Below are 26,039 nucleotides of genomic sequence, written 5' to 3' on the forward strand. Positions count from 1 at the left end.
TGATGATGATGATGTCGATGATGATACAATGACTATCAACAAAATGGTCAATTTGTATATTTCTGAATGTTTGTTGTTTTCTAATGAAATGTCGGTGTCATTTTTTGCAATTAATTATTATAAAGAAGATTTATATGTAAATTAAGGAATAGAACTATTTTTTTACATTTTATTGTGTTATAATATTTATTATTGAGTATTGAATTTTATAATTTTGCTGCATTGAACTGAGTGACTATCAACAAAATGGTCAAGTTGTATATTTTCGCAGAAACATAATAATGATTCTTGAGTCAGTTCGTTTACATATTCATAGTGGTATGCCTCCATGAATTTAATTAATATAATGCTGGCATGTGAGTAAACTGACCCTGGGGTATTTTCTACAAGGTTCATGCCACAAGCTCAAACATTTCAATCACAGTATTCAGTTAAAAGAGGATCTGCATATGAGTGGTTCAGAATAATAGTTAATAATAGAACTATTATGAAATAAATAAATAAAATATAACTTATAATAAAACTTCTAATAAAATATAATTTACAATAAAACTTCTAATAAAATATAATTTACAATAAACTTCAATAATTCAATAAAATATATCATAATTTTATTATTTATTGTAAACTGTAATACACTACTAGGAGTATACAAATTAATTATGGAGGAGCATGTAAATTAAAAATCTAATAACAAGATTTCAATACCGTATCTGATTCAACATTATAAAATCATTTTAAAATTCACATTTGCCCTAATACTCATCAAAAATGGCCCCTGCTACGCAGAAGAGCCGCTCATCAACGGCCCGTCCCGCGTGTCCCTTTTCGCCGAAGAGACGCACGGTCACCGGCACGATTCGCGCACCGATATGAATGAATGCCACGGTTTCCCGCGCGCAAAAAGACGTCCCGTCGCCGGACACAGAGTCGGCGGTGGGGCGTTCCGTCGCCGCGTCGCATTTCAACTTGCGAATAACACCGGTGAACGTTCGTCCGCCGACACCAGTTCGTCCCCGTCGCTCGTCGTTCGCGCGAGGACTCTCCAGGAGTGGCGTTCGCAGCCGAGGGCCCACGGCAACGGACAATAGCTCTTAGACAATAGAGGAGTATCCATTCGACTCGGGTAGACAAAGATTTCCTTGGAGCAGTTCGTACCTCTCTTGTGCATCTTTCTGTTCCCCTTTGGCTTCCGGAGTGTAGACAGCTAAGGCTTGATCAGGATGTCCCTTATGTGGATTAGCTACATGAAGAACAGGTCTAAGAAGAAGCATGTTCGTAGGAGACGAGTAAGTGATTATTTGACTTGCCTTTTTTTTATTTACAATGTTATTCTGTGTATGTTTACTTCTCTTCGCCTTCGTTCTTTGGATGTTGCGTTTGCACTTTGATAGTAATTCTGAATGCGTCCTCTTTTGTGGTCTTAGACTGCGTCTTGGAACGTTTTGACATTTGCTAATGTGTTTAGGATTCGGTTTAAATGTATACGATTGTAATGTATATATATTATGTACGAGATGTCTCCAGCGTCACTCATAAGCAGGCTTTAAATATTTCTGTGGACTTAATATGTTTAAGATTGAGGGAGATATATAATTTACTCTATAAACTAAGTGATTGTGTGACTTGCCTTTTTTTTATTTTCACTGTTACCCTATGCACGTCTTCTTTTTCTATCGCCTTTATCCTTTGTATGTTGACTCGTGTTTGCACCCTGCTGCCACTTCTGAGTGCATCCTCTTTCATAGTTTGTAGACTGAGTCAACAGTTTGACATGCAACAGGTTGACGATTGGACCTGCTTGATGGAGAGAATGAGGTAATCGTGTTGTTTTGATAGGTTACTGGGGAGACAAACAGCGAAAGTGGCATTGTTGACGTTGCTGATGATAGTAATGGACTACGGAACATTCGTAGCACAGTGTGATGGATGGACTTGTGTTTAGATTAGAGTCGACAATGGCGTTCCTGTGTGTTAAGTCGTGGAGAGACTTCGGTTTACTAGTGGAATGAATAGTAGATTGTTCTAGAGAGGTAACGTTGTGGTTTGACCCTTTGCAGTCGAGAGGGTTTTCAGTTGCCATTTGATTTGACATACTGAAATTATAAAGTTTTGTATAAGTGTATGTGTTGTGTAGGTAATTTCTGTACGCTTGGTTAGTTAGTTTTATAATCGTATATGCTGAATTGACTTCTCAACTCTTCCAGTAAAGATTATAAAATTCTGCACTTGAGGGGTGGATTCTTAGTCAGCCTTTTGACGATTTGGTTTTTAATGTAACAGAATTACAAAGTTTATTGTATTTCGTGTGGAATTACCTGTTGACGAATACTATTTTGCATTGTTTATGGAAACATTGATATTCTGGGCATATTATTAGGTTGTAACACATGAGATGTTTGATTTTAAGGTTAGCTCTAACCCTTGTACTCAAGAGATGACTTTCAGTCACCATTTGATTCAACATAATCAAGTTACAAAGTGTTACATGTAATATTCAGTTTCATAATGCATCAGTATATGAAATATTTGTATAAAATAAATTTGTTTCTCAGTTTACCTATATTTTTTCATTAATTTGTTTCAACTATACATTGTTGACTTCATATCTGGGTATGACAGTCTGATGTCTTGAAAATAGTGAACTGCCACTTGAATTAATTTTTAAACATTTTCCTATAGAAACCATAGAAGTCGATTAAGATAACAATTAAGTTATATTTTAATCTGTACATTAATAAATCATTAATTTTAATAATTTTTTGAAGGATTTCAATAATTATGAAAGTAGAAATGAGGTATGGGTCATTGTGGACCCGTCTAGTAGTTCTAATATTCAAGGGTTAACCTTTGCAAAATTATTTAATTTTAATATTTAACACTAGAACTATTTTAATTAATTTCATTAATTCAAGGTGAAATTACAGTGTATTTAATTACTAAATTTTAAATATAATTTATAATAAAATATAGTTTACCATAAAACTTATAACAAAATATAATTCATAATAAAATATAATTTACAATAAAATATAACTTACAGTAAAGTTTATAATTTACAATAATACTTATAATTTACAATAAAATTTATAATAAAATACAATTTATAATAAAATACAATTTATAATAAAATATAATTTAAAATATAATATAAAACAGCTTTGTCCCCTAATGTCACCGACTTCAAGTTAGTTTCAAAAAATCTCACTTACACCTTACTGGAAAACGTCGAATACTTCTAATAACAAAGAACATCCGAGCACAAAGGGTCAATCAGCGGGTCTCCGTTTGAACGAAAAATCACCGCTGGTCCCTCGAACGACTGGGCGAACGAAGACAAAAGACGCATCGGCGTTCTCACCCACGCGGCCCTCGTCGCCCGCTTCATCGCACAAATTTTTCTCGTTAACCGTGCTTAACGGCGCGCTGCAGACCGAGAACCGGCGGCAGTTTGAGTTATTTCTAGCAATCCATTAATTCCCGGCGTTTCGCGCTGCGAAATGGAAATTCGCGAGACAAATTGTTAACCAAAGTTCGTGTGTCCCTAACCTGGGTTTTTTTAGAAAATTTTTAAAAAAGAGAATTATATGTAAATTAACATTATAAATGATATTTTTTGTCGATGATGATTGATGATGACTGTCATCATTTATTGATTTGATATCAATATGTGAAATATTTATATGAAATAAATGATGATCTTGGAGTATGTTATGGGGGGCTTGATTATGAACAACTTTTTCTTTACAAGTTAACGTCGCTCAGTAATTAATTCCAATTAATGAAATAAATAATACTTCTAATTACTGGAATAAATAATACTTCCAATTAATCCCAATTAATGAAATAAGTAATACCAAGAACTTCTAAGAAATTATGAAATTTTATATTTTAATTCAGAGATTACTATACCGAAATGCATTTGTGCGTCTTTTTAAGGGAATATTAGGAAATCAGCTGTATCTCTGTTGACCGAAGCGATTTTCAAACAAGACGCGTAAACAACTGCAGCTCCCTGTTCTTCGCATTGAGATTTATAAATATAACCGTGGCTAGAAGCGAACATGCACCTCTACCAGTATTGTTCGGTTAGAAAGATTTTCAAGATTTTGTGCGATTTCTGCTGATACAATGATCATACTGTGGTAAGCATTATAAATTGTAAAATTATACTATGATAAACATTATAAATTATAAAATTATGCTATGATAAACAATATACATTATAAAATTATATTATGATAAACATTATACGTTATAAAATTATACTATGATAAACATACACTATAAAATTATAATATGATAAACATTATACATTATAAAATTATACTATGATAAACATACACTATAAAATTATAATATGATAAACATTATACATTATAAAATTATGCTATGATAAACATTATAAAATTATATTATGATGAACATTGTACTCGAAACGATATGATACTTTGTGAATCAGTCGCCATATTGAATTGTGATCGTTTAAACATTAGTATTAAACATTTTCAGTTCTTATCCAGTGTTACATGTAAATTGTACACCTGTCAATTGAACACTGTCGTTTGTTCGTTGCTGCAGATGAGAGACGACCGAAGAACATCAATGGAAGGCGAAAGACTCAGTAACAACAGTGGAGGAATAATCGACGGAAACGGAAGTCGTCCTCTTTCACAAACCTCCAGCGAGATGGACACCCTTGGACCACTGCAACCAGTCAAACATCGTGAAAAGGCAAAACTGCAGGTAGGCCAGACCTTCTTCCAATGCAATTTTTATACTTAATTTAATAATTTGTAATTTTAACCTTGTCTTATCAAATATAGTGTTGTTGAATTACTGAGATTGTGCTGATTAAAATGAACCCAAACACGATAGGAATCGGACTACTTTTTCGATTTCGTGTAATTAACAAAATTAAGGCTCGTTTCCATGAAATCGGAAAAGTAGTCCGATTCCTATCGTGTTTGGGCTCATTTTAATCAGCACAATCTCAGCAATTCATCGGTGTTACATTTGAGAAGGTAAGATTAAAATTACTGATGAAGCTAACGTTATATAATATAACTTAAAATATACAATAATTAATATATGTATATTTGATACTAACATACTATACAAAGTATCTTTATTTCGTGACTGAAAGTTACGTTGATCAGTCATTTAGGTTAAATGATGGTTTGTATTTGTTTAATATTATAACAGATTAATAAATTTTTTACTGTCATCATTATCATTATCATCATCATCATCGTCATCGTCATCGTCATCGTCATCGTCATCGTCATCGTCATCGTCATCGTCATCGTCATCATCATTAGTATTAGTATTACTATTACTATTTCTATCATCATTATTACTATCACTATTATTAATATTTTATTTCTTAAAAAATAATTAGTCCATGTAACACACAAGTGCCATAAATTATTTAACATCTTAATTAGATTCTCATAGGGAATGAGAGAACGTCCACGTTGTTATCTGTATTGTGCATAGGGTATTTATAACTAGCTATTTATATTCTGCAAAATCATCAAACAGTAAAGATCATGATGAGCTCAGGCTTCAAAGTAGCCTTTACGTCATTGATCACAAATGACGTGTCACGGTCGTTACGGTATTCCAATAGCTTTTCCAATCGTCGATTACCGTGCAGATAATAATGGAAAAACGTCATTACAAAATCAATTGAGATACATGACTGTCGAATGTATAAGTCATGTAATGCATTTAGAATGAAAAGATTCATTCTTCCTTGTTGTAACAATGAAAGTTGTTTCCTACTTGTTGTTCCTCATGTTTGTAACATTTAAACAAATTTACAGAATAAATTTAAATAATATAGTATTGGAATTTAGTTGAATATATTAAAAAATATTAAGTTTCAATTAATATGGTTAATGAAACACTAGTTCAGTGTTTCAATTGAAAACAGTTGACAAACATGTTAAAGGATTTATGAAGTTTCAAACTATTGTTAAACTTTTAATTATTGAAAACATGTTAAATGATTAATTGATGTGCATACGTGGCTGATTTTAAACGTTTTTCTGAATTAATTGGTGAAACGAAGGATGTTGCGAATAAAGTTTATTTAAATAATTTATTTTTATCATTGAAGTGGTCTCTACAAAATTATTTTTTTTTCAAAAATACAAATTTTCTACAAATTAATTCTATTTCTTTATTTATATGAAATAAAATAATATCCATTGTCATTGAAGAAACTTTATAATATTTCCATAATATAAAAAAGATATAACCACCATATGTTTGACTCTATGCTTTACAACTTCTGTCTAAAGCTTTGTTTGTCTGAACTATTCTATTTTAACGTTGCTGTATTAAACCATTTGTTGTATGTACTATTTTTTATATATACTTAAATTAATATAAGATATAAAAATTTACCATTGATATTTCATTAAAAAATGAAGAATACATCTTGCAAAACAATTTTCAATAAACATTAATACAAATAATAGAAATCAAGGGATAGAACTACTCTATTTTAATGCTTCGAAGTCACATATCAGTATATTGGCATGTTAATTTATTTCATTTCGCACTCAAAGTGGTGAATAAAATTGAGTAATCAGTTAACTTAAACTTTTACACGCTCAGGTATGAAAGTTTGTCATTGTAACTTGAAAGTTACAAGATATATTCGTTTGTGGATGTTTATTAATTTTGTACTGCACAGATTTTATTATAATTATGAACAATTCAACCCGTAGAGGGTTATGTACATTAAACTGTAATTTTGCTGTATCAAACCAAACCACTGTGTGCCTCTCGTTTGCAAAGCGTTAATACTAGAACTACCCAGCACTTGAACCGTCTTTTAAATATTTCTTTACGAAAACTATAAGTGTGAATTTATCATCAAAGAGGATACCTTCTGAAATTTATACTTAAAACTATTTTCCAAGTGTAGTCATATATTCTGAATTGACTTCTCGACTTTTCCAATAACTATAAAATCATCTATAAGAAATGTCGAAAAATCAATTGAGGCAAAATGATCGATCAGAAAAAATAATTTTAAGTTGAAATGTCTTTTGACACCTTCGATAAACATAGTGTTAAGATTTCAATTAGCATATATTTTAAGTATTACTAAATCAGTTTCTTCCGTTCCTTAAAGAAACGTTTGTACCTTCACAGTAAATCTAAAAGAAGAAATGAGGAATTAGAAATTAGCAAGGAACATTTAGACCTGTCTTCAGTAAAATTCTGCTTCTTGAGAATATATTATCATTTCATTTAAAATGTTGTAGGTTATGAAGTGTTGTACACCTAATTTGACAGTGTCAAATATTCTTCCCAGACACGTACTCGATGAAACGGACAGCTGTCGAGTTTTACAAATCCTCGGTGCGAGGCTCTCAATACACGCGCTTCAATCATAAAAATAAACGTTTCTCCTTGACGCGTCTAAATTGAAAAGAACGTTAAACGTCGACTGGTAGGCTTTCTTCATTTCCGTGAACTGGCTGTCTTTCCCTCATCCTATAGAGCAAACGAGAATCAGAGTTAAGTAATATTTAAGGGAAAAATATTTTGAATAGACAAAAATATTTTAAAATGGAATTTTGGAAAATAAAATATTTGTTTTTTATTGAAAATTTGTAGTTGATAATCTTGATTCGTGAACTCTTACTATTTATATAGTAAAAATAAACTCAAAACAGATTATATTTAATAACATTTTATGTTTTCTATAGTTTTATATTTAAAGTAGTATTTAAAGTACTCTGTGGCGGAGTGGGAACCAGTTGAGCCAAAGTAAACGAAAGTATTTCAAAAGAAAAAGACAACAGTATTTTCACTGTCTTTTGAATAAGACTATTTTCTGAGTGCTCTGTTACAAACTTGTGATATTTCATTCTGCGAGACACACATGTGACTGAAAATAAAGTGAAGCGCTGTGCGAAATAATATATCATTCGACACTGATATTTTTTCTTTGGTATTATCGACATGTTTTTCTCTTTCAGTCGATAAGGGAAATATATTAAGAAAAATAAATAACACTTTTTCCATTTGTATTAAACAATATCTTTATTGTCTCTTAACAGTAGAACCACAGTGTTTAATATGTAATCCATATTTTAATATTTAATGTATAATGCAAATTATTGTTGGAATATATGTACAAATAGATTTTAATATTAAAACTACCATGGGTCAAATTTGACCCATTTTGGAATTATCGTATTGCTAGCATTTAAATGGTGACAAGGCTTTTGGGAAATAAAATATTTATTATTGTTGGAATATATGTACAAATGGATCTTAATACTGGAACTACCTTGGGTCAAATTTGACCCATGTTAAACTAATTGTTTTGAAATCGTAAAATAAATTTGTGTATTAGTGATACAACAATAAGGTACTCATCGAATCTCGAAAAATACATAACGATTTAGAGTGATCTATTAATAGATCACTGGGACTTAATCGGTTAACCGGTCGCTTCGTTTCACGCTTGTAAATTCAGTGATTTATGGACCTGTGCAGAGGCCGCTCACGAGATACCTCCCCATCAAGTCGGAGTTCCTGGACCTGAGGCATCACATCGAGACAGCCGGGCACCAGTTACCCCTGATACACGATGTCACGGTCGACACGACCAGTTGCAGCGGTTACCTGTCGAAGATGAGCAAGAAGTTCCACCACTGGAACAAACGGTGGTTCGTCTTCGATCGGAAGAGAAAGACGCTATCCTACTACAGCGACAGCTCCTCCAGGAAGGCGCGGGGCGTCATCTACTTCCAGGTACGGTATACCTTCACTGGGGCCATTTTTTACCATGGGTAACATAACCTCTTGAATCTTTAATTTTTTTTGTATTTTTTACTTGGGAATTTTTTTGTTATTGGGATATTTATTTTTAAATGTGTTTTTGGATATTTTATTTTTAATTCGTTCTGGGATATTTTATTTTAAATGCATTTTAAAAAATAATTTAAACATCACAAAGGAAGAAGTTAACCAAAATATGTACCTCTTGATCTTTATTCAGTATATTTATTTACAATATTCACTAAATTATTATGTTGAAATATTTTTATCAACCAGTTTCTATGGAGTCTTATTTCTAACTGACTTTGCAAAAAGAATATCACAAATATTAATGAAAGAATTAAAAAATTTGAATCTAAACAATTTTTGATAATAAATAGAAATTGACTTTACCTACAAATAGAAATTGACATTATCGACATATTAGTATTTTATGCTTTACATGTTGTGTGAATTAAAACTGTGAATTATTCAACAATTTTTATAGAAAAAATTATGAGTGTCTTTTAGTTGAAACTTTGCGAATGTGTTTAGTATATCCTTATTAAGTTTCATGAATTTTTCCAGTTGGATTTATTTAGAAATATAGCTTCTACAGTCCATGGATTAAAGTGCCACTTATTTGAGCCTTGCTTCGTCTCCCTTTACTTATTTGCTTTAGTTGCTGTTCAATATTAAAATTAAAATATGTACTGCATCAGGTGAATATTGAACTTAGTTACAAGCGATTGAAATGTTTCGTTCTTTCTGTTCAGTCGATTGAAGAAGTTTACGTGGACCACATGAACACTGTGCGATCGCCACAGCCATCGCTAACCTTCATCATCAAAACATCGTCCAGGCTGTATCACTTAATGGCTCCCAGTCCAGAAGCAATGCGTGTCTGGGTGGATGTGGTGTTCACCGGTGCAGAGGGATACCACGAGTTTGATCATGGCATGTGATAAGCCGGCCATGTACACGTCTCTGGTCTAGATCCATATTCACAGGTTCGGTGACATAATGTGTACCTCAAACCTGCAGCCTGTGGGCTCAGAAATTGAACTTCGTGACCACTCGAAGACTAGATCAATCTGAAGCAGAAATATAGTTGCCACGTTTGAAGCTAAACAAGACGACAAGTCGAAGTCTACATTGGTGCTCGAACACTGTGTTCCTCGGATAAGTAGACACGAAGTTGACACCACTTGCAAGCACTAATCGGAGGAAGACGAACCTTTGATGTCGAAAACTCTTTGATACTTCTGTCGGTATTCGAAACGAATTGGTAGAAAGGAAGAACGGTGGATAACATTAATGCAGGGTATGATGTGTGCCCTATTTTACAAAGTATTAAAGTTATTTTGGCAAAGTGGAAAATCAATACGGAGAAACAATAGCATTAACGCATGAAACGTGGGAAGAACTAGAATAATGTGTTTTAATATGAAAAACAGATACTGGGGATGAATGTTTGTATAAGAAGATGACGTAGGTAATCGAATATTTCAAGTGGAGCTTTGATTATTTGTGCCAAGGTGTTTTTTCGAATATAAGGGCATTAATTGTATGTCATGCAGAAAGTATTATTCATTTGAGTGCAGGCTAATTACGACATTATTCTATTTAAATAAAGGGGATTCTATAGGATTTACTGTTTAAAGTTCATAGACATTTTTAATCTAGTCTTCCAGCATAGATACTTCGATGAACTTTTGATAAAAAGATCCTTGACAATAGTTCAATCTGTGTTCCGAAGCGAACCGGAGGTCAGGTGTCCCTGCTACTGTATATACCTACATCCCATTTTACATTTTTTAGTGCGATTCCCTCAATGGATATATTGATATCGCGTGATATACCAAGGATGCTAAGAAATCTTCCATGTCTTTGTATGCCCAAAGGAATTTTTTATGACATGCATGCGTATACTATCGCTCAAAGCTATTTGATTGAGTTTACACTGTTGTCCGGTTAAGCGTGTTAACCTTGACTGTATAAAAATCAAGCATCCATTTGTATCTATTTCACTGAGACGAAGATTATTATTCACCTAATAAGTAATCAAATATTTTTGAGTGGTAGTGTATTATATATACAATGTTCTAATTGATTTTTACCATTTACAATGAGCTAACGTAACACTCGAATGAGAAGAATCAATTGGAATACTCTATAGATCGGTTTCATGACTTTGTTATACGTATATGTATCATCCAAAACTTAAGCTTCAATCAAAGAAATAATGTTGAATATTCTTGCATGTATCCTTTATAGAAACGATTAAATTCAGTTCTCAAGGAACACCCTGAATGTTCCTTTTCAGATACGTATCATATCAAAGTCCATTATATTACGGTAACAAAACACAATATCTTTTTAACTGTGCGAACCTGTTGCAAACGCATGAATTAGGAATATTATCTGGCGAATATAATTGGTCACTCGTATCGAACATTTATAAATTTACAAATGTCCTGCTTAAGAGACCGGTAAGCATTGATGACCGTTCGAAGTTTAATGAACTATAATTCTATTAAATCGTGCCTGTAATTTACAGAGCGGACAGTAATTAATTTTCAATCAAGAAACATGTATAATTCTAGTAAAAATGCCTGGCGATGCATTATTCTTTCTCTATAAGTACGCATTATCATTTGAGGGGCAGGCTAACGGTGAGCCTAGTATGTTGTCAATTACTAAAATGTCCATGGCTCTTTATAATAATGTTGCTAACTCCTGACAGAGCTATTATAGAGAGGGAATATGTCCCATATATTACGTAACCTGTAACATAAAGAAATTTTTAGTCGATCAACACTATTTTATGAATATTTATAATATCACTGTGGCTGCCAGAGTTTTACCTTGTGACTTTTTCAAGCATACATGACTGTTAAGTTTTCAGAATCATACGATTTGCAGGAGACCACTGCGTAAATTTTTATCGAAGAACATTATGTGTCTCACGATTAGATGTATCTTGCTACAAATATCTTATACTATTAAATTAAAATAAATTATAAATTGTATTTCATACAGTGCGTACGTATTTTTGGATATATTTACAAAAGATATTGAAATGTTCTTTATTAATAAATTACTCACCCTATTAACGAATGTATAAATACCTGAGTATTTTAGAAGTACATATCTTGTACAATAAAAGGCAAATACGTATTTACAATGTATTTTATTAACATACTTTTCACCTGTGCTTTATGATGTATTGTAATCGGTTAACTATTGTGTTATTGTTTAACGTTACTGAGGTTCTTGGTTCAATTGATATACTTAAAATAATATATATCAATAATAATTTTCTTATGTTTCTCTCAAGTAGAACAGTGTCTAAAGAAATGATAACAAGTTTGAATGAAAACTTGAAAGCAGAGTTAATTAACTGTTACTTTTAGATAACTATGTTATAATTAGTCAATTATTTTAATTATTTCATTTTATTTTAATTATTGTTTTATTTTAATTATTACTTTACTTTATTTAAATTATTATTTTACTTTAACTATTACTTTAATTTTATTTTAATTATTACTTTATTTTATTTTAATTATTTTATTTTCTTTTAGTTATTATTAGTTGATTATTTTATTTTAATTATTATTGGTTAATTATAATATAGTTACAAATATATAATATAATTAGTTAATCACAGATTAACTGTTGTTAATCCATTATCAAGTTTACTATTTCTGTATTTTATAAACAATTTTCTTTTATTGAATTCTGTCTTAATATCTGAAACTTTACATTTTAATAACTTTTTTAAAAACAATAACACTGATTGCATAGAAAATTGTACCACTGAATATATATATCAAGACAAACATTAAAACACAGCATATTCACAAATAAATATTTGTGACTGTCGGTAAGTATTTATAATTATTTATAATCATAAATAAAAACTTCTAACAAATCATTAAAAAATGAAAGAAGGCAAATTTACAAATATACGAATTTTCAAAAAAGTCTGTTAACAAATTTGGAATTTTATTACAAAATCTGGTTTATATTATTGACCATGTTAGCAAAAAGCTATATTATCGATGGATGGTAACTATGTTACCGACTGAGACTAAAGAAAATATTTAATTGAATTGAAAAACTTTAAATGTTATTTACTTTTTCTCGAATCAATCAGCAATTATCATAATAAACGAAGACAGAATAAATATATTCTTTTCTTTTTTTAAATTGTTCATAAAAAATATTTTTATCGAACTTTATTATGAAATGACAAGATGGCGCTACGAAAAAGACATGTATGGCGACACTGGCAAATTCTGAGTGTGGAAACTCAGTGGATAACAATCTGTAACAATTGCTTTTGACTTTATTAATTTTTCAATTTTACAAATTGTAAATTGCTTTTAACAAAAGTATAAGAAACAGCCTTCTGTCGTGTCCTTTGTAATTATTTATTCATTAGTTATTATTTATCGTCATATTAAATAATTCTTTTGTTAATATTCGTTGTATTAAAATTATATTCCAGATATAATACAAAGGATGTACAATTTTTTTGTTAATAGGCAATGTTATCGATTATTGGTAACATATTATTTCTCGATTGTAGATAAAGTTAATGTCTACTGTGTTATTTGTAATTATTTAACTTGAAATTGTAAAACGCTTTTGATATAATATTCGTCATATTAAAATAATATAACTGATATATAACAAATAATATAAAATTTTATAGTAATAATCGATATTACCTATTATCGATAACATTTGATGTTTCCATTTGTAGATAAAGTCAATTTCTGTTATCATTATTTATTGTGTAATTTCAAAATGTAAAATTCTTTAAAAAAAAATAAGATAGGAAAAAATAAAATTTTAAAAATAATAAAATATAAGAAGGATAAAATAGAACAAAATAAAATATGAAAGAAATAAAATAGAAAAAAAGATTATATTATATAAATATTATATAAAATATACTATTATATTTCATGTATTAATAAAAGTATATTTTATATAACATTTTTTATATTAATAATAGTATTTTTATATATTAATATATAATATTTCATGTATTAATAACAGTATATTTTACATAATATTTTCTATATTAATTATACAAAATATACTATTATCAATATACAAAATATAAAAAATAAAAGATCACAAAAACCAGTAATTCCAATCCACCCCGGACCGCACTGTCCTGAACTTGCTCGAAACGCCCTCTTTTGTCAGAAGACAGTCCTAGACTGAACGGCGGACATGTAAGACCTATGTCATGGCCAGAGGCGACGTTTACTCTTTTTTCAAATCACACCAAATAATTTGTATCCCCCTGCCGCCCAATCACCACCGTTCATTTTTCAAATCCGCATTCTACAATCCGGTCGTCGAGTCCGTCCGTCCGTCCGTCCACGTGTCAGAAATTTTGACACATCCGAAATTCCAACGGGTGTAAGTGTCGTCGTCCGCGAAACGATCCCGTCCACTGGTATCGAGCTCGAATAATCGACTCGAAGATAAAAATCGTAAAAATCCCCGCGTGACACTGCTTGGAAATCATTGGCAACCTTTAAGCAATCCTAACCTACAAGATTATCCGGAAACCTCATGTATCCTCGAGTATGTACCCGTTCCTGATTAGCTTGTAATTATAGGTATTTTTATAATTGTCGTTAATTAGGTACTTGAAAAAATTGCTGTAGGTTCGAACATTGAAATTGAACATTTTTGTAAAATAATCTTGTTACCTGATGCCAATGATAATTAATTAATTTATTATTTATTAATTATTTAACTAATTAATTGTAGCATTTTTATAATTGTCGTTAATTAGGTACCTGAAAATGTCTCTACGTGTTTTAACATCGAAATTGAAACGCTGAGAACGTTTTTGTCAAATACCAATATTAATTTATCAATCATTTATTTATCAATTAACTATCTACCTAATTCTGGTATTCAATTCGAAAAATCTCTCATTACGTGTCTAAAGAACAAAAATCACACGTTTACCTGAAAAATAAAATAAAACAAATCAAATTAAATAATTAACTACACTAATTATAAATATCACAATAACAACAGAATTAGAAAATTCTCAAGTGGACTGGACGGTTGCACATCTGTCATCTCGAAGACACCAGCGCCTGGAAATTTGATATGGATGTCGAGCCAAACGCCAGCAGGAACACCGACACACGCGAGACGAGCGCGCAGCGTCTGATAGCCGAGAGCGGCGGACGATGCATGAGCACGCAAGCAATGCAGTCGCTCTACGACTTCCGACAGAACAACCTCCTTTGCGACGCTGTTCTCAGGCTGGAGGATGGAGGCGTTTTCCCTATACACCGGGCGATCCTGTCTGCTTGCAGCCCTTACTTCAGGTCTACACTTTGCACAACGTTGAGTTTGTAGTCTGTTGTTGGTAGATTTATTAACACATTAAGTCTCAGTGATGTATGAATAGATTGCTTACTCTGTTCTATTCTATTCTATTAATTACATAAATTTTATGTAAAAATTTAAGAAAGAAATTTCATGGGACTTAATGGGTTAATATCTTATTTTCTAAAAGCCTTGTAATTTGTATATATATTCCAACAATAATTTTCAGACAATTTAATATCTTTTTTCCTAAACGTCTTTTTTCCTTGTCGTTTTTTAAAAATATTTGTAAAGCAATAATTCAAAAATGGGTCAAATTTGACCCATGGTAGTTTCAGTATTTTTTTAATATATTATTAATGAGAAAGTTTTATTGTCTTGGTCATGGTTGAGAGACAAGTTCTTTGGCAAGGGGTTAATAGTATTTTTACTGTGATAATGAATAGAAATTGAGTTTATCTACAAATGGAAACATTAAATGTTATCGATAGTCGGTAATATTGATTATTACCAAACGAATTTTATATTATATGTATTCTATCAGTGATATTATTTTAATACTATGATTATTAATGAAAGAATTTTACAATTTGAAGGTAAATAATGACTAATGATAAGAAGAAATTGACTTTATTTACAAATGGTAACTGACATCAAATGTTATCGATAATCGGTAATCAATCATTAACGAGAGAATTTTATTTTATTTGGTTTGTATCAGTCATATAATTTTAATATCACGAATATTAACCAAAGAATTTAAACTGTGAAGTTGCACAATAATTAATAACAAATATAAGTTGATTTTATCTACAAATGGAAATCGATAACAAATGTTACCGAGTGTCGGTAAGACCGATTATTAACAAAAGGATATCATACTGTTTGTTTTATGTTGAAGATATTATTTTATTCTCATGAATATTAACAACAGGATTTTACAATTTGGGGTTAAATAATGGCTAATGGTAAAAAGGAAATTGAGTTTATCTACAAATGGTAGCATCAAATATTACCGATAATCGGTAATCGATTATTTACAAATGAAGTTTAAAATGTGTAGTTAAACAGTAATTAGTAACAATTAGAAATCGAGTTTATCTAAAAATTTAATCTGTTATGAAATGTTACCGATAATTATTTGTAGGTAAAGTCATTTTCCGTTAATCATTCGTAATTATTTAACTTCAAATTGTAAAATTCATTTGGTATTATTCGCCATATTTAAATAATATCACTGATATATAATAAATGGTATAAAATTCTTTTGTTAATTATTAAAGTTACTTATTATCGGTAACATTTGATTTTTCCATTTGTAGATAGAGTCAATTTCTTTTGTATCATTAGTAATTATTTAACTTCAAATTATAAATTTCTTTTGTTAACGTTCGTGATATTATAATAATATTACTGATGTATAATAAATGATGTAATATTCTTTTGTTAATTATCAAAGTTACCGATTATCGGCAACTTTTAATTTTCCATTTGTAGATAAAGACAATTTCTTTCGTGCCATTTGTTGTTATTTATCTTCAAGTTGTAAAATTCTTCTGGTAGCATTCGTAATATTTAAATAATATGTTTGGCAAATAAGAAATGATATAAAACGCTGCATTAATAATCGATGTTACCTATTATCTGTAACATTAGTTGCTGGTTACTATTTGTGGATAAAGTCAATTCCTTCTTTATCGTTAGTTATTGTTTAACTTCAGATTTTAAATTCTTTTGTTAATATTCGCGATATTAATATAGTATTTCTTATTTGAAACAAATAATATAAAATTCTTTTATTAATAATCAATGTTACCTATTGTCGGTAACATTTGATGCCAATTACTATTTGTAAATAAAGTTCATTTCCATTTGTTTTTAATTATTGTTTAACTCCACATTTTAAAATTCTGTCATTATCCGTGATATTCTTTTTATAAATAATTATTTATAAACAAACCGTCATAGAAGCTAGTCAATAAAAATATTTCAACATAATAATTTAGTGAATATTGTTAATAAATTTATTGTATAAAAAACACGCCATATTGTTTTAGCCTTTTTGTCGATAATGTCGGTTTCTATATTTCTTTTTTGACTATGTTCCCGTCTAGTTGACGAACATTGTAATGGCATTTTATTTTATCACGTGGGACTCACCAAAGAGATTTGTATTACATGTTTCTTTATTTAATATATTTATTTACAACGTTCATTTTATGACAACTTGTTTCTAACTAACAATTTATAAAAAGAATATCACAAATTTTAAGAGAATTTAAAAATCTCAAGTTAAACAATTTCTAATAAATAATAAATTGACATTATGTACAAGTAAAAACCAACATTACTGACATATTGTACATCTGAGTCACAGTTAATTTAAAAAATTAAGAGTTAAATTTTTAAAAATTTCATTCGATACTTTAAGTATAAATAGTAGTAACACATTGACAGCCACGAGAATTTCAAACGTGTAACAATATTCTTTCATAACAATAGCAAATGGTATTAGAAATAATGATTAATAACTTGGTATCATAGTATATGTGTTACACTATCTGTTTGTGTTATTAAGTATTTGTATTCGACAACAGTTTTCTTATTGCAATTGTATTTAAACAATTTCGAAGCTCCGGTTACCAGTGATCACTGTGATAGTCAACGTGTTAAAGAAATGTGTCTGAAGAAGCCGACTGTTTCCAGGATGCATCTGATTAAAGTATTGCGCGTTTGCAGGACTTTATTCACAACTACGTTGCACTCACGTGAGAAGACCGATGTCCTTTTGCCTGGAGTCAGCAGTAACATGATGAATCTTCTGTTGGAATACGCGTATCTACGGTCAATCAATGTAAACAATGAGAATGTGCACCAGTTACTGATCACCGCCGATTACTTGAACATCCTGGGCGTTCTTGAAATCTGCAGCGAGTTCCTCAAGCAGAATTTAGCACCTGAGAATTGCATTTCTGTCATGAGATTCGCCAGGGAGCATTTATGTAAAGGATTAGAGAACAGCGCGTACTGTTATGTCATGAGACACTTTGTACAGGTCATTTGTATTCTGTTGTTTTACCTTGATTTTTATTGACACTAACTATACTGATACCTTGTAAGTATGCAGTGTTAAATGTTTGAGCCTGCTCTATAGGAGTTCATCGGGGAAACACTTTGGGAATGAATTATTCATGAACACAAAATATATTTTTATAAGAAAGATTCTAGCAGATTCACAATAATTATAGTAATAAAATATAAATGATACCATTGCTAACACTATTTCACTAATGAAATTTTAAAAAATTAATTTCTCAGTTTAATTATTCTTCCTCAATTGAATTTTGGACATTTCCTACAGTCAATTTTACAATTATTGGAAAAGTCAAAAAGTCAATTCAAAATACAGCACTAAATTGGAAAATTCAAAAGTCTTTTGAAACCTTTGGTAGAAATAGTGTTAAATACCAATAAGAAATCTTTAATTTTCCAAACTTTCAAATAAAAACCCAAAAAGTTTCCCTAACATATCTCCCTGTGATTTTAAAGCATCAGTAGCTACTACTTAATTTTTCCTAAATCAAAAACGTTACTTGCATCTTATTCAATTACATGGTGTCTGAGAAATTCCATGAATGGTAACAGAAAACAAACAGAAACATTTGTTACGTAAGCTGAGTCGAGCACCAACTCAGGTCTTTTAGATTATTCTTATTCATCGTTATACATTTTTGGCAACACTCTCTTTGACTGCTTGTCAAAAGATTGTCTAAAGGTCAATAAATATAATTACTTTGCATAGTCCATTGTTTCTTTTCTGATACCATTCACCAAGCTTTCCAGACACCCTGAAAAGCAAACAAATAAAGTTAGTTTCATCCAGGTAGCCCAGCGAAGCGAGGAAATTCTGAACCTACCAATCGATGAGTTGACAGCGTTGACAGGAGCTGATGAGTTGAATGTGAAAAATGAGGATACCGTTTGGGAGCTGGTGCTGAAGTGGATCAATTACGACCCCCAGTCCAGGAAGGGTCACATAGTTGACCTGATGAAGAACATTCGGCTGGGCCTGCTAGACACCCAGTTCTTCCTGGAGAACGTGAAGGACCACCCGTACGTTACCGGAAACGACGCTTGTCGCCCCATCATCATCGAGACTTTAAAGTTCTTATACGACCTCGAGATCATCACGCAGAAAGACGGGGAAGTGCCCACGCCGGAAATAGCGAGGCCCAGGGTGCCTCACGAGATTCTGTTCGCCATAAGTGGATGGAGTGGTAGAACCGCCACAAACTACATAGAGACCTACGACACCAGAGCTGATCGGTGGATCAAGGTACATATGTCAATCATTTCCACTGAATGCTAACAGATCTATGGTTTCCTACAACCATTTCACTAATTGAGACTATACAGTAACCACTTTGTCGAGTGGGGAAGTCCCTTCGCTCTTCACTTTTGAACTGGAAGTTGTGACATCAACGAAGAGTGTGGCTATTCGTAGACTGAAATTCAAATAGATTGAATTTGAAATAGATTTTGAAGTAACGTTAGACAGGAGTGTAGATGAAATTCAATAGATTGAATTTGAAATAGATTTTGAAGTGACGTTAGACAAGGGGGTAGGTGAAATTCAATAGATTGAGGACTGTACTAGCAAAGGCCAGCTTAGTACCCTAATTAACACTAGAACTACCAAGCAAACTGGCTTTTTGAAATTTATCTGTGGAAACTATTGAGTCTTTAATTGAAGTTTCTGTATTACTAAATCAATTTCTCTAGTGATTCCTCAGATAAGCGTTATTTTTTCAATAGTTAGAGAAAAAGAAATCATATATAGTTTGTTTAACAAATCTGGCTCTCAAAAGAGATTGCAATTGTTGTACTGTTATTTGACTCTGTTGGGCTAGGTTAATATGGGACCTTCACAGTACTTACTATGGGAATCTCATGTTAGCCAGGCCATGGCTCAGAAGTGAAGAGGAGAGAATTTTCAATTTTACAATTTTCTTGGGTCAAATCAAATGGCGACCTTTCAAGGCCCCTCTTGAGTGCAAAGGTTAATCATTCCTGCTCTGTATCTTTGCTGTTAATGATTCAATGCCACTTTTACAGCACAGTGGTGGCCAACGAGTCAGTAAAATAAATAATTTAAAATAATTATTAATAAATCAATTTATTCGCTGTCATTTTTTGAAAGGTGGAGGAGGTGGATCCAAACGGTCTCCGCTCGTACCACGGAACCGCAGTGGTGGGTTTCAACATCTACGTGATCGGCGGCTTCGACGGGACCGACTACTTCAACAGCTGTCGGTGCTTCAATGCTGTCAATAAAGTCTGGAGGGAGGTCGCCCCGATGAACGCCAGAAGGTTTGCCGTATTTACGTGCACTAGCCACTTGTGCGTTCTGGATTGAGAATGGGCGTGTAAATGGGGAGGAGTCAGTTGCGGGGAACCTGGCACTCGCGACGCCGTGGGGGCGGAGCCAGTCGCTGCGGGGACCGCCTCTCCGCGCGAGCTGCTTGGTGGGCGAGTAAATGGGGAGGAGTCAAGAAAGGAGTACCAGTCGCTGCGGACTGCCTCCTGGTGTAACCTAGTCCGTGGGCGTGAGTGGCTCAGGCAGTAAGGCGTGCGTTTGGGAGACTGACCACTCGGGCGAGAGTGCCAAGTTTCCTACAACCGAGGGTTACTGTGTCGAATGAGTGTGTGTAGCAATGATTGTTTTATTATTCTTGTCACTTGTATATTTAAATATAGTAGTACAAAGTTTCATTTAAAATGCTAAGTATTCAAGTCATTCTTGATCTCTTATCATTGAGAGTTACCTGTCGAGAGCAAAGGGTTAATTAAAATTAATAATAATTATATTTGACCTTTTTCTTCTACGATTATTGTCAGAAAACCATAGGTGGCAATTTTTTCATCAAAGAGTGTATTAATATATATATTATTATTTATTATATAATTATTTATTATTATTATAGTTGTCATTGTAGTTGTCATGCTATTATTATTAACAAATTAATAATAATTACATTTGGCCTCTTTCTTCCACGATTATCGTCAGAAAACTATAGGTAGCAATTTTTTCATGAAAAAATGCCATCATCATCATCATCATCATCATCATCATCATCATCATCATCATCATCATCATCATCATCATCATCATCATCATTATTATTATTATTATTATTATTATTATTATTATTAACAGGAACATTTTTCGAATACCAGATGTTACGTTAGCGTCGCGGTGCTCAACGACCTGATTTACGCTATGGGAGGATACGACGGGTATTATCGTCAAAGTACCGCGGAGAGGTATAATTACAAAACGAATCAATGGTCTCTGATAGCACCTATGAACTGCCAGAGGTCGGATGCTAGCGCAACTACTTTAAACGGTACGTATTTTTCTGTCAAACTATTTCTGATTATTTAAATAAAATATTATTTTTCTGTCAATCTGTTTGTGGTTATTTAAATAAAATATTATTTTTTATTTTCATTTTTTATTAATATTATTTTTTATTTTTTACCCTTTAGGATAAACATAAGCATACATTAAATAATAAAAGCTTTTCACCTTCCACTGAATCATTATTAATGAATTAGTTTAATTTAACGCAGTTGTGAACATCATAAGACAAAGGGTTAACATGGTATTTCAATTATCCTCTTAATTAACGAAGCGAAATAACTGGAGGTATTTTTTATAGGTAAGATTTACATCACCGGTGGCTTCAACGGCCACGAGTGCCTGAATTCCGCCGAAATGTACGACCCAGAATTCAACCAGTGGACTCTGATAGCTCCCATGAGGTCTCGCAGGAGTGGAGTCTCTTGTATATCCTACCACAGCCACGTATACGTGATCGGTAAACCTAATTTCTATTTTCCTACTGGCAAAAACATAATTGTTAATTATTTATTAATTATATATTAATTATTGATTAATTATGTTTATTATTAAACTCATAATTAATGTGATGGCCCAATTTCATTCAAAGTCATTAACCCTTTGCACTCGAAAATTATTTCATTAGATATATTCTTAATTTTCTAATGAAACATCAATGATTGGTTTTATAACTGACATTAATATAAATAATATAGAAATCAGGAGCTAGAAGTAATTTATTTTAACGTTTCATGGATAATAACATTAAATAAACTTTAATACTATACATCAGACTTTGTAATTTTGTCAACTCAAGTGATGATGTGATAAGAAATCAGACATTTTATTACAAAATGTGTGATTTCGGTGGGCAGGGCACCGCTCTGACTCTCCCACAGACCGTGGTAAGGCGCTGAGCGGGACAGCCGCGCCAACCGCGTTGACCGTCTCGCTGGCGGCGCGGCCCCCACGCGAGCACGCGCCACTCAGACGCCGGCTCTACGGGCGGGGCTAGCTACGGAACGCCCTGGGGCGGCGCTTGGGGCGTTACGCTCCGCTCCTCGCACCGCCCCTCGCTCCGCTCCCGACTGTACGTCCCTCTGGACATCGAACATCTTTTTATCGACAGATTTTTTCATAAATATTTTGAAAAATATGATTTTATTTTATTTATTTTCATAAATGGTTTGAAAAATATTATTTTATTTTATTTATTTTCATAAATATTTCATAAAAATTTGTTTGTTTTCATAAATATATTTTGTTTTGTTAGGTTTCAATGATATCTACGATGTAAGAGTTGTTTTAAAAAAATGTGGGCTATCTCTACTCAACTTAATTTGTGATTGAAGGATTGTTTTATCGGTAGGAGGTTTCAACGGGATATCCAGAATGTGTAGTGGAGAAAGGTACAACCCAACCACGGATGCCTGGAGCCCCATTCCGGATATGTATCAGTCGCGCAGTAATTTCGCGATCGAAGTCATCGATGACATGATCTTCGCGATCGGGGGATTCAACGGGGTTACCACCATCGATCACGTCGAGTGCTACGACGAGAAAACGAATGAATGGTAATGTTTTGTTTTCTTTGTTATTTGTTAGGTACTATATAAAATTTTAATTTTAATTTATTTTTAATTTTTATTTCAATTTTAGTTTATTTAATTTTAATTTCAATTTTAACTTATTTAATTTTAATTTCAATTTTAATTTTAATTTTAATTTTAATTTTCTTTTTAAGTTCATGATTTTGAGAATTGATGACAGTGAATCTTGTGTTATACAGTTGACACTGTTGCTGTGTAATGATATTTAAATTAGCAAAAACATATAAATGTAATGAATTTGTTTATTAGTTGCTACAAACGAGAATTATTTTTTTTTTTTGTAAACAAACTTTCATAGTTAAAACTTCATTTATCTGTGAATTATTGTTGAATTAGTTTCAATAAATAAATAATTGACAAAAAATAAAATAAATACAAAATAAAATAAGTAAAAATAGAGTAAATTAAATACAAAATAAATTAAATAAAAAATAGAATAAAATGAATACAAAATAAAATAAAATAACTAACAAAAAATAAATAAATCTTATATCACAATGTCCATATCTCGTCAGAAAATGTTAACTATTTATATAAATAAAACTATTTCTATTAAAAAACTTTGCAGTACAAAGGATTAATTGCTTCTTCCTTCTGTACAGGTATGGAGCAACAGGAATGAACATATGTCGTTCAGCACTGTCAGCCTGCGTGATCATGGGACTGCCAAATGTGAACGACTACATTCACAAGCACCGTGAACGACTAATGGAAGAGAAGCGACAAAAACTGTTGGCGTTGGAGGTACACCGTAGCCAGCACCAGCAGCAACAGGATCAAGCTCAACAAAATCATGAGAATCCAGTAGTCAATGAGATTGTACCTGCACCACCTCCCCCAGCACCAGGTGGCAACGAGAGGAATGAGAGTCGACAAAATTAGTGAAACGCAGGCACATTGTGGTCAACTTTGAAACTGGACAGCTCTAGCTTGTTGGATGGATGGTAATTGGAATAAAAGAATGAATAAAATAAAAGAAGGTAATTGAATGAGAGTCAACAAAATTAGTTAAAAGAGATAGATATATTATGGCCAACTTGAAAAGCTCTGAAACTGGAAAGCTCTAGCTTGTTGAATGGATTATTGAAATAAAAGAATAGAGGATTGTTCCTGGTGGTCAACCTGTAATCTTGTGGAAAATGAATGTTTGGACTGTTGGGAAACCTAACCTATTATTTGATTGGAGACAGTGTGATTCATTGGATTGGTAATTCTTTTAAAGAAAAATTGTATTTACATCTAGGAATATTTATAACATTAATCATGTTTTTTTTAAGATTTTGATCAAGAAGTTGTGAAAGTGAGGATGTTTGAGCTGTTGGGAAACCTAACCTTTCATTATTTGATTGGAGACCACTCAATACGTATCATCGGATAGAGGGTAATTCTTTTAAAGAAAAATAGTATTTACATCCAGGAATATTTATAACATTAGTCATGCTTTTTGAAGAGACTTGGAAATGATGAAAATAAGAAAGCGTAATGACAGCAACAGCTCCACGAATGATTGAGAAGTTTCGTTGGATCCTGATCGAAGTACGAGAGACTGTATGTGCAATGGAAGACATGGTAATCCGTATGAGGATTTCTATGACACCTTTACTCGAGTTTGTTAAACAACCAGATTTTTCTTTTTTATAAGGGACATGTTTATATTAGCAGTTTTTGTGACACGAGTTTATACAATCTTTACTGGATTTATGACTTTACATATGTGAACAAATTTTGAACGTTGCTTATAATAAAGAGAAAAAAATTGGAACGACAGTCATTATGCAAATATATCTGTGAGTAGGAAAAATGGAAATGTAAATTGTTAATAAAAGGTAAAAATCTGTATAGATGAAAGCCATGTGATATTGTAAATGACATTGGAGTTGATTGATATTTGGAAAATATCTATAAAATGATATTATATTTATATTTTATGAAATAATATTATATTTATATTTATATTTTATAAAATAATATTCTTTTAGCTGTAACACATTTCTCAAGAAAAGAAGAATTATGATAGAAATTATTTTTTTTTAAGTTGTCTATGCATTTAAATTGATTGTCAAATTTATAAATTAGACTTTTTTCAAATTGTTCATTTAACATAAATTATAATAACTGCAATAGCCACTATGGTAATATATTCATATGTGGTGTGTATCATTATTTAATATATTTATTTACAATATTCACTAAATTATCATGTTGAAAAATTTTTATTGACCACCTTCTATGACGACTTGTTTTTAATTAACTATTCACAACGGAACATCAAGAGCGTTAACAAAAGAATTTAAAATGTAATTTACTATTATTAAAAATACCATAGTGGTGTGTTCAAGGTGTCGATAACGTCAATTTCTATTTCTAGATAAAGTCAATTTCTTCTTTATCGTTAATTATTATTTTACATTGGATTGTAAAATTCTTCTGTTAATATTCACGATATTAAAATAATATTACTGATATAAACCTAAACGATATAAAATTCACTTATTAATAATTGGTAATACCAATAATCGGTAAAACTTGAATTTACCTTTTGTGGATAAAATCAATTCCTTCTTTATCATCAGTTATTTTTAACTTCAAATTGTAAAATTCTTTTGTTAATATTCGTGATAATAAAATAGCATAACAGCAATAAAACAAATAATTCAAAATTTTCTTGATAATAATCCTTGTTACCGATTATCGGTAACAGTTGAAGTTACTATTTGTAGTTAAAATCAATTCCTTAATATTTATTTTTTAACTTCGGATTGTAAAATTCTTTTGTTAATTTACGTGATATTTAAATAAAGTCAGTGCGGTATAACAAATATTATAAAATTCCCTTGTTAACAATTGGTGTTACCGAT

The 26,039-nt window shown here is 31.5% G+C and overlaps 2 protein-coding genes and 1 long non-coding RNA gene across 19 annotated transcripts in view; 2 read left to right on the forward strand and 1 right to left on the reverse strand.

The window, feature by feature from the left end:
* The window catches only part of LOC116433269 (uncharacterized), a 115,038-nt gene extending 103,068 nt beyond the window's left edge, over positions 1–11,970 (forward strand). For 12 of the 13 annotated variants that reach the window (XM_076366510.1, XM_076366500.1, XM_076366505.1 and 9 more), the window contains 3 exons: positions 4,582–4,746; positions 8,527–8,784; positions 9,567–11,970. In XM_076366510.1, the coding sequence (XP_076222625.1) occupies positions 4,582–4,746; positions 8,527–8,784; positions 9,567–9,755 (612 nt within the window). In that variant the 3' untranslated portion in view covers positions 9,756–11,970. Of the gene's footprint in view, positions 1–3,939; positions 4,111–4,581; positions 4,747–8,526; positions 8,785–9,566 lie in introns of those variants that run through there. The other variant, XM_076366543.1, reaches the window with a different exon arrangement.
* Positions 600–3,974, reverse strand: LOC116433271 (uncharacterized). Of its 3 annotated transcripts, none has more exons than XR_012998371.1 (5): positions 3,213–3,974; positions 2,561–2,676; positions 1,631–1,800; positions 1,311–1,556; positions 600–1,243 (listed from the first exon to the last, which is right to left on the reverse strand). It is a non-coding gene; the product is annotated as an uncharacterized LOC116433271 (long non-coding RNA). The 3 variants fall into 3 exon arrangements; XR_012998380.1 differs by having other exon boundaries at positions 1,631–1,797; positions 2,319–2,676; XR_012998379.1 differs by having other exon boundaries at positions 2,319–2,676.
* A 2,070-nt stretch (positions 11,971–14,040) lies between the features above and the next one.
* klhl10 (kelch-like protein 10) lies at positions 14,041–25,050 on the forward strand. Of its 3 annotated transcripts, none has more exons than XM_031991172.2 (11): positions 14,041–14,403; positions 14,869–15,167; positions 17,908–18,223; positions 19,052–19,504; positions 20,369–20,538; positions 21,406–21,575; positions 21,891–22,049; positions 22,941–23,145; positions 23,784–24,388; positions 24,459–24,562; positions 24,632–25,050. In XM_031991172.2, the coding sequence occupies exons 2-9, from the start codon at positions 14,944–14,946 to the stop codon at positions 24,061–24,063; spliced, it is 1,977 nt and encodes a 658-aa protein (XP_031847032.1). In that variant the 5' UTR covers positions 14,041–14,403; positions 14,869–14,943; the 3' UTR covers positions 24,064–24,388; positions 24,459–24,562; positions 24,632–25,050. The 3 variants fall into 3 exon arrangements, with proteins under 3 accessions (XP_031847032.1, XP_031847033.1, XP_031847035.1); XM_031991173.2 differs by having other exon boundaries at positions 14,041–14,235; XM_031991175.2 differs by lacking the exons at positions 14,041–14,403; positions 14,869–15,167 and adding an exon at positions 17,137–17,339.
* The last annotated feature ends 989 nt before the right edge of the window (positions 25,051–26,039 follow it).

The sequence above is a fragment of the Nomia melanderi genome, chromosome 1 (assembly GCF_051020985.1).
Source record: "Nomia melanderi isolate GNS246 chromosome 1, iyNomMela1, whole genome shotgun sequence".
NCBI lineage: Eukaryota > Metazoa > Arthropoda > Insecta > Hymenoptera > Halictidae > Nomia > Nomia melanderi.

Coding starts and splice junctions, on each gene's coding strand:
- klhl10 (XM_031991172.2), top strand. CDS start 14,944: ATGGATGTCGAGCCAAACGCCAGCAGGAACACCGACACACGCGAGACG. Junction 19,505..20,368: donor GAGCTGATCGGTGGATCAAG/GTACATATGTCA, acceptor ATTTTTTGAAAG/GTGGAGGAGGTGGATCCAAA. Junction 23,146..23,783: donor GACGAGAAAACGAATGAATG/GTAATGTTTTGT, acceptor CCTTCTGTACAG/GTATGGAGCAACAGGAATGA.